We start from the raw sequence: 8,296 nt of genomic DNA, 5'->3' as shown, positions 1-8,296 counted from the left end.
ATCCCTCCCCCTGCACCTCCCCGGCGCCCTCCTCCTCCCGGCCCCCTCCCGCGCCCTTCCTCCTCCCCCCCCAACCCCCCCGCCGCCCAGGCCCGGGGCCTCCGGTAGGCCCGGCTGCGCCAATCCCGGCCGCGGCCCGCCCCCTGACGCCGAGCAGGGCCCGGCGAGGCCCCGCCCGCTGACGTCCGGATTTGCATGAGTTCTTGTGCAGCCGCGGCCCGGGCTCAGTTGTCTCAGCGAGCGCGAGCCGGGAGCTGGGGCGGGCGCGGGCAGCGGCGGGCGGCCGGGCTGTGCTGGGCGAGCGGCGGCGGCGGCGGCGGCGGCGGCGCGGACGGCGGGGGCGCCTCGGCCGGGGCGGCAGCGGGGCGCCGGCGGGAGCCAGCAGCGTCTGCAGCCGCGCCGGCCGCCCGCGCCCCGGCGCGCTCCGGCTCGGCCATGGAGCTGCCAGCTGTTGGCGAGCACGTCTTCGCGGTGGAGAGCATCGAGAAGAAGCGGATCCGCAAGGTAGGGCGGCGCGGGGGCGACGGCGAGGCGGCGGGGGAGCGGCAGCCGGAGCAGCCCGCGGGGAGGCGGGGAGGGGGTGGGGAGGCTGCGGGCCGGAGCCGGGGATCCCGCGGAAGCTGATGGAGTGCTGTCTCTTCCCCCCTCAGGGCAGAGTGGAGTATTTGGTGAAATGGAGAGGCTGGTCCCCCAAGTAAGTAGCGGCCGAGGGGCGGGGGAGCCTGGTGCCGAGGCGCGGGGCTCCCGGGCTCCGGACCCGCTGGGCTGGTGGGGTGGTGGGGGGAGCGGACGGGAGGCGGGGTGGAGGTGGGGTGGAGGGAGGAGGGGGTGGGGAAGTCGGTGGCAGGCACTGGGGAAGCCGAGCCGCCGAGCCCGAGCCCGGCGCCCTGTGTTGTGCTCTGCTCTCCGGGAAATGCCATCACTAATTTATGCACTAAAAGGAGCCGGAGGAGCTGGAGAGACGCGGGGCCGAGCCGGGGAGGCCGGCGGAGGGAGGGAGGGCGCAGGCACTGACTGATGTGCAGCAGAAAATGGCTCCTTTCCCCTTTCCCTCCACCGAACGGCTCCATATTGCAAAACCAAAAAAAAAAAAAAAATTAAAAAGCGACGAAAATGCAATTGTGTGTCTCTTCCCTCCTAGTGGTGCAGGGAGAGGAAGAAAAAAAGCAGAAAATGTTGGGAACTGTCACTGCGACGCTTTTGGTGGGGAATTTTTTTTTTTTTAATTTGAAATGCGAAGGCACCGGATGGAGACAGACGCGCAGGCACACACACACACACACACACACACACATATACACACACACACAGAGGCATATTTTTGTGTTGCTGAGTATTTGGGGGTTGCTTGCCCGTGACAGCGGGCTCCAGGGCCGCGAGGGGGTGTGGGGGGCCGCTTGGCTGACGGTTATCGGATTAGGGGTCAAATGGAGAATGGCTGAAGCCCTCGCGGAGACTCGGGGCTGGAGAGAGGAGGAGGGGACTGCGACTTTGCATTTTGGCTGCTTTGCACGCAGGGTTCCTGGTGAGCAAAGTGGCTTTGGAACATGTCGCAGTAACATGCTTAAAATTCTTGACAACTGCAAAATAAACTGCTAGTTTCATTTTCTTACCCCTCCCCTTTCTTCCTGCCCTTGTGTGTTTATTTTGACTCGGGGAGGGTGTATCAGGGACCGTGTCAGGCCTGCAGAAATTTACTCTCCACCCCCACATCCACAGCTAAATAGCTTTCGGTTCATGAAGACAGAGTAGGGCCTTATGTCATTCCCCACCTGGAGGCCGCAAAGCTGGCTCGGTTTTTTTTTTTACGCCGTGTCCCCCTCCCTTTTCCCTTGCAAGATATAACACGTGGGAACCCGAGGAGAACATCCTGGATCCCCGGTTGCTGATCGCCTTCCAGAACAGGTGAGCGTCCCTCAAGCAGCCGCCTCTCGCAGCCGTGACCGTATATGGGAATGGGAGAGTGGGCCAACGCTGCAACAGGAAAGGGGGAAAGGGCCGGGAGGGGGCTGGCAGGAGTCCCCTCCCCCCGGGTCTGAATGGGCACGGCTGGGGCCTCGGCTCCTCTAACCAACATCCTTGGCGGTTGCTGCAGCTTGGGGTGGGGAGGGCAGGGCCGGAGAAGGAGAGGCTTGTGTTTGGGGGAAACTGTGGGAAGGGTGCGTGCGGGTGGCCCTACAGCTGCGCAGAGAGGTTGGGGCTGTGCCTGGTTCCCTGCCGGCCCCCCTCCTTTCGCTACCTTGAAGCCCCACCCCCGGAGCCTAGGTGTTGCTTTCCTGCTGCCACTGGCCGCTTGGCACGGGCAACTCTCGGGGCAGCTCCAAGGGAGCTGGCATTGTGAAACCACCGGACGTCACGGAACTGAACTTAACCTGTTGGGGACTGGAGAAAAGTTGACAAGGCCTTAAGTTGCCACCCTCACCCCCCAGGGAGCTTGGGATTGGCAGGGGGCAGATTCCTTCTGGAGCTGCTTGCCCTTCACACCTCCCACTAGGCTGCTTGGTGGGTCTGGACCCCATTCTCAGGGCAGGGGGAGCTTGGCCCAAAGGGTGTGGGATGGGCACTGCCTGGTGGTGGAGGGGTGGCTTCTGACGAGGGGCTCATCGTGGGCACAGATGCTTGTCACGCTGCAGCTGCTGCAGCTGGATTCACCGCCGGTGGCTGCGGTTCTCTGTTTCGGGGAGGACAGAAGGGGGAAGGGCGATCGAGGAGGGGAGGAGCGGCAAGAGCCCGCGGAGCTGGGCCACACCGCTGCCTTCCATCCCTCCTCCCCCTTTTATTTTGCATTATTTCCTGTGGCGCGTTTGGCGCTAAAACTGTAAACTCTAGACCCTTGGAACGAGCGACCAGCAGGGAAGTTGCTCTCCTGCGATGTAGGGGGGCGCCGAGAAGGGATCCTGCCCCGGTTCCACCTGAGAGTTCACCACCCTATAACCATGTCAGCGGCTGATGCCATGTTGCATAATGGGTCCCCAAAGACTTAAAACGCAGGCTGTTGCAATGCCATGCAACTTTGGAGTTAGGCCCCGGCCCGGGCCCCCAGGCAGGATGGAACTCCCCTGGGTTAGCCCAAGGGTGCGGGGTGGGGGGGGTGCCTAGGGTCGCTGGAGAGCAGATTTCTGGCCCGGGAATGGTTTGCAACTTTGGCCAACGCTGGAGAGGCACTCCCTTCTCCCATAGAGGGCTGGGCAGTGCTAGGATCATCCTCCCCCCTGCCTCAGGTCACCCTCCACCAGGCCGCAGGCGGAAGCCTGGCAGCTGTATTGAGCACCGCTACCGCCATGGGCTTTATTAATAATTTGGAAATCAGGGGAGGCTGGGAGCCCGGGCTCGTGGAGGAGGCGGTGCTTCTGCGTGCCGCCCCGCGTCGCCCCGCCCAGCAGCTCTGCCCAGGCCTTGCAAGAGCCGGTTCACCAGGTGGCTGCGAACCTGGCCAGGCCCTGGCCTCGGTGTCCGGCCCCCGCCCCCAGCCCCTAATTGGCTCATTTGCCGCTGTGTAAACAAGGGCGCAGCCCCTCCCCCTGTTTAGTGCCTGGCCTTTAAGGAAACGAGTCCTCCCTTCTGCCGGCGGCACTCGTTATCTGAATCTTAATGAGGTCATTAGCATCCCGTGCCTCTGACGGGGAGGCCCAGGGTCGACGCACACCTCATTTGGACTTGTTTGCATCCCCTGGACCCCAAAGCCCAGTGCACTTTGTGCAGGGCCCCGGGCCCAAGGCTGTGGACACCAGTGCCAAGCAGCCCAGCCCCAAGCTGCCCAGCCCCAAGCTGCAGGCCAAAGAGGCAGGGCTGTGTGGGGGCCCGGTTCAGGTATGGACATCTGAGGTGGGGGAAACCTTTGGAAAAGACCCCTTGGGCAGATAGGGGTTGGTGTGGGCGTAAAGCGGGACTCTGGGCTGGACCGAGGCACCCAAGTGGCGGCCGAGGCGATCTTCTGCCGTGAGCTCTTGATCCCTCCGGTTCTTGCTGGCCCCGCTGCTCACCAAAGTGGGGGCATCACCGCAGGCTGGGGCATAGCAGGAGGGAGGTGACTCTGAGGCTAATAGCACTGCCTTCTGTTCCCTCTCCCCAGGGAACGGCAGGAGCAGCTGATGGGATATCGGAAGCGAGGGCCGAAGCCCAAACCACTGGTGGTGCAGGTGAATACACTCCCTGGCCCCGGGGGGCCGTCCACAAGTCTTTCCCATGACATTGCCACCTGAGCTGCCTCCAGGCCCGGAAGTCATGGGGAGTTCCTCCAGAACACCCAATTCCACTTCCTTTCATCATGACCTCCCACACCCTTCCCCGCCCCCCCCCCCACCGCATAACGCAGCTGCTGACCTGGTAGGGGCTGGGACAGTCCTGGTGCTTGAGGCTTGCTCTGGGGCTGGCCTTACCCCTCCTCTTACCTCTCCCTCCATTTCTACCCCCATTCCCCTAGGTACCTACTTTTGCCCGTCGTTCCAACGTGCTGACCGGACTCCAGGACTCCTCGGCTGACAACCGCGCCAAGCTGGAGCTGGGTGGTCAGGGCAAGGGCCAGGGGCACCAGTACGAGCTCAACAGCAAGAAGCACCACCAGTACCAGCCGCACAGCAAGGAGCGGGCGGGCAAGCCCCCACCACCAGGCAAGAGCGGCAAATACTACTACCAGCTCAACAGCAAGAAGCACCACCCCTACCAGCCGGACCCCAAAATGTATGACCTGCAGTACCAGGGCAGCCACAAGGAGGCGCCCAGCCCCACCTGCCCGGACCTAGGCGCCAAGAGCCACCCGCCCGATAAGTGGGCCCACGGCGGGGGGGCCAAGGGCTACCTGGGAGCGGTGAAGCCCCTGGCCGGTGCGGTCGGGGCTCCAGGCAAGGGCTCCGAGAAGGGTCCCCCCAACGGGATGACGCCGGCCCCCAAGGAAGCGGTGACGGGCAACGGGATTGGGGGCAAGATGAAGATAGTCAAAAACAAGAACAAGAACGGACGCATCGTGATCGTGATGAGCAAGTACATGGAGAACGGCATGCAGGCGGTGAAGATCAAGTCAGGGGAGGCAGCCGAGGGTGAGGCGCGCTCCCCCAGCCACAAGAAGCGGGCTGCCGAGGAGCGTCACCCCCCTGCAGACAGGACTTTCAAAAAGGCCGCGGGGGCGGAGGAGAAGAAGGTGGAAACGCCCTCCAAGAGGAGGGAGGAGGAGGGGCCGGGGGCCGGGGACCCGCAGCCCCAGGAGGCCGGCTCCCGCAAGCTCTCCCCGACCAAGGAGGCCTTCGGCGAGCAGCCCTTGCAGCTCACCACCAAGCCTGACCTGCTGGCCTGGGACCCGCCCCGCGGCACACAGCCGCCCTCCCACCATCACCACCACCACCACCACCACCATCACCACGCCGTCGACCTAAATCTCTCCCACGCGCGCAAGCGCTGCCTCTCTGAGACCCACGGCGAGCGAGAGCCCTGCAAGAAGCGCCTGACAGCGCGCAGCATTAGCACCCCCACCTGCCTGGGGGGCAGCCCCACCGCCGAGCGCCCCGCGGACGTCCCCCCCGCCGCCGCCCTCCAGCAACCGGAGGTCATCCTGCTGGACTCAGACCTGGACGAGCCCATAGACTTGCGCTGCGTCAAGACGCGCGGCGAGGCCGGGGAGCCGCCCAGCGCCCTGCAGGTGAAGCCTGAGGCGCCCGCAACCGCGGCGGTGGCAGCTGCGCCGGCGACAGCGGCCGAGAAGCCTCCGACCGAGGCCCAGGACGAGCCCGAGGAGCCACTCAGCGAGTTCAAACCCTTCTTTGGGAATATAATTATCACCGACGTCACCGCAAACTGCCTCACCGTCACGTTCAAGGAGTACGTGACGGTGTAGCCGAAGGGCTTCGGAAGGGAAAGCGCTGTACCCGCCGGGGCTTAACACCTGGGGCCTGGGGGCGGACTCCTCCTCTCTCCAACTGCGGGAGATCCGGGGCCGGGCCCCGGCGCGAAAATGCCAGAAGCCGCGGCAACCGCGCCCCTCCACCGGGTTCTGGCTGGAGCGCCCGGCCCACACTGGCGCCTTCCACGCCGTGCCTGCGGGTCTCGCCCCTCATCTGCCCCATCCCCTCTCTCGTGGACCTCCGGGACTGACAGGGCAGCCACTCGAGGCGGTCTAAGAGTTATAGTATTATATTTTAACCGTGCTAACTTGTCAAGTGCAGACTTTACTCCCGTTTGTACGTGGTGTTATTATTGAAATGTATTGTTTGAGCTCAAAAGGCCCACCACCCCCTTCGGGCTGATATATATATATTTATTTGTAGGTATTTATATATTGAAATATAAAAACCTAGATTTATGGAGTTCTCTCTAGATCATGTTATATTCTATATCAGACAAACTATTTTCTGTTGACCTTTCTACCCATTCATTCAGTATTTCGGTTGATTTCATTTCCTCCCCTTCCAGGAACTGCAATACCAGTAACCTTGGTATATATTTTTTGATACTGTACACATGGATGTGTTGTTTCTATGTGCAAAAAAAAATTTTTTTTTGTTAAAAGGCTAAACGAGCTCTCTAGAAACTGCTGCTACTAGAAATGTCTAAACTATAAGCTTCCAATTATTACCTGCTTGAATGTAAATATTAAATGGAGATGTTGAAGGTGCACTTTCGCTGTTTGAGATTAGCGAAGAGCGAACGTCAGAGGCTCAGGAGGCGGCTGCACCCCTCTCCCCATCCCGCTTCCGCCTTAGGTCTGGCGGGGGTGGGGGGGGCGGTGAGGTTGTGGGGGAACCTATCGCAACTTGCGCTTAAACCTTTGCAAAAGCCAAGTGGACTGGTTTCGCGAGCAGAGGCGCCCGCACCCGGGGAGTGACCCCGCTCCCCGGAAGTCGAGAGGCTCTCCAAAGGAGAGGGGAATTCCTGCGGGGGGGTTGTGCTGGCGTCGCCCCCGCTCTCAGAGTTTTCAGGGCTTCGCTGCCCACCGCGCTGGCAAACCCGGGATCTGCGTGGGTGGGGGGAGGAGGGGTGCACGGGTGCGCGAGCGGCGCGGAGACTTGGGTGGGGCCAGCGCCGCGCCCGCCAGGCACCTGCTGATCTTTGCCCCCCACCCCCACCCCCATCCCCGACCCCAGGGCGCAACACACCCTGGCGCTGGCCCTGATGTAGCAGGGGTGTTCCTTCCTAATAATCCCTGCCCGGTAGGGCAGGTTCAGCCGGGAGGGGATCCTCCCACCCTCTCCAGCGTCCCTTGCTGCCATCGCTGGCCCCGCCCCACCGAGGAAGCTGCGAGGCTCTTTCTCTGCCAGCCTCTCTCCCCGGAAACCACCAGGCCAGAGGCTCCGACTGGAGGCGCCGCGAGCACGGCCAGGGCAGGGGGCGGGGGGCTTCCTGCGAGGTGGATGGGGAGTGGGAGGGGGAAGAGGCCAGAAGAGCAAGGCCTGCCCGTCCCCACTTCCTTAGTGAGCAGGGAAATGCGGGATCCCATCTCACCCGTCCTGTTTTGGGTGGCAAGGCTGGGGCCCTTGGTTTCCCCAAGCAGGAAGGGGTTAAGGGCCCCGAGGGGGCAAGGGGAGTGGGCCGAGCTCCGAGGTGCGGCTCCCTCGGGCCTGGAAGCCGCGACCCGGGAATGCTGCGGCCGGCCTTGGCCAGCTTTCTGCAGACGCAGCGATCTTCCTGGCTGGAGTGGCCGAGCAGGGCCAGGGGCCACGGGACTGACGGCCTGATGGGCGCGGGGCTGCTCCTGGCGCCCAAGCCCATTGCCTGCCCGTCTGGGACTGGGGGGCCGAGCCTGTGCTGGGCGCCCGGGCAGAAGAGGTCAACACGGTTCATAATGGGGGGTTGTTAAGGGGGGAGAGGTGGCGAGAGAGCACAGTGTTGGGAAGGCCAGGGGAAGAGATAGAGGGCCAGGAGGGCAGGAGGCCTGAATGCGGACAGTGTGGCCAGTGTTGGCTGCAGGCCACCAAGCGGCTGGAGGTGGGGGAGGGGAGCCTAGCAGGGGGGAGGGGAGGGAGGGAAGGGAAGTTCAAAAAAAAAAAAAAAAAACCGTTGGGAGTTTCTAGCCCTGGCTTTTGTGAATTGTCCCTCCCACTACCCCCATCACCCCAGCCCCCTTTAGAGTGAGTTAAACACTCCCCCCTCCCCGCTCGATGTAATGAATGCCCTTTGCCACCCTGGGAATGAAGGGAGGGGTAATCTTGACTGCTCCTGGCAAACTGCCTGCTCAGCACTAGAATTGGGCCTGTCCTTCACTGACTGGTACACAAAGGCACATGCCAGGCGTGGATTTCATCTCCCTGTTTTTCTGGTAGAGGAGAACTAAAAAATCAGGAGTGGGAAGGCGAGCCCCTTGTTCAGG

The 8,296-nt window shown here is 62.7% G+C and overlaps 1 protein-coding gene across 1 annotated transcript; it reads left to right on the top strand.

Annotated features, from left to right (window-relative positions):
- Window positions 1-351: 351 nt before the first annotated feature.
- CBX4 (chromobox 4) lies at window positions 352-6,606 on the top strand. The gene is made up of 5 exons (XM_068531198.1): window positions 352-504; window positions 651-694; window positions 1,840-1,905; window positions 4,073-4,139; window positions 4,424-6,606. Exons 1-5 carry the CDS (start codon window positions 436-438, stop codon window positions 5,825-5,827), a joined length of 1,650 nt encoding a protein of 549 aa, XP_068387299.1. The 5' UTR covers window positions 352-435; the 3' UTR covers window positions 5,828-6,606.
- Window positions 6,607-8,296: the final 1,690 nt, after the last annotated feature.

Source organism: Eschrichtius robustus, chromosome 20, assembly GCF_028021215.1.
Source record: "Eschrichtius robustus isolate mEscRob2 chromosome 20, mEscRob2.pri, whole genome shotgun sequence".
In the NCBI taxonomy this organism is placed as follows: Eukaryota; Metazoa; Chordata; class Mammalia; order Artiodactyla; family Eschrichtiidae; genus Eschrichtius; species Eschrichtius robustus.
Note: the sequence above shows the minus strand (reverse complement) of the source record. Positions and strands in the feature narration are given on the sequence as shown.

What these genes read in the sequence shown, in the direction of transcription:
- CBX4 (XM_068531198.1), top strand. Translation starts at nt 436, where the DNA reads ATGGAGCTGCCAGCTGTTGGCGAGCACGTCTTCGCGGTGGAGAGCATC. An exon ending in AGAAGAAGCGGATCCGCAAG is followed by an intron (nt 505 to 650) that starts GTAGGGCGGCGC and finishes TTCCCCCCTCAG; the next exon opens with GGCAGAGTGGAGTATTTGGT. An exon ending in CTGATCGCCTTCCAGAACAG is followed by an intron (nt 1,906 to 4,072) that starts GTGAGCGTCCCT and finishes CCCTCTCCCCAG; the next exon opens with GGAACGGCAGGAGCAGCTGA.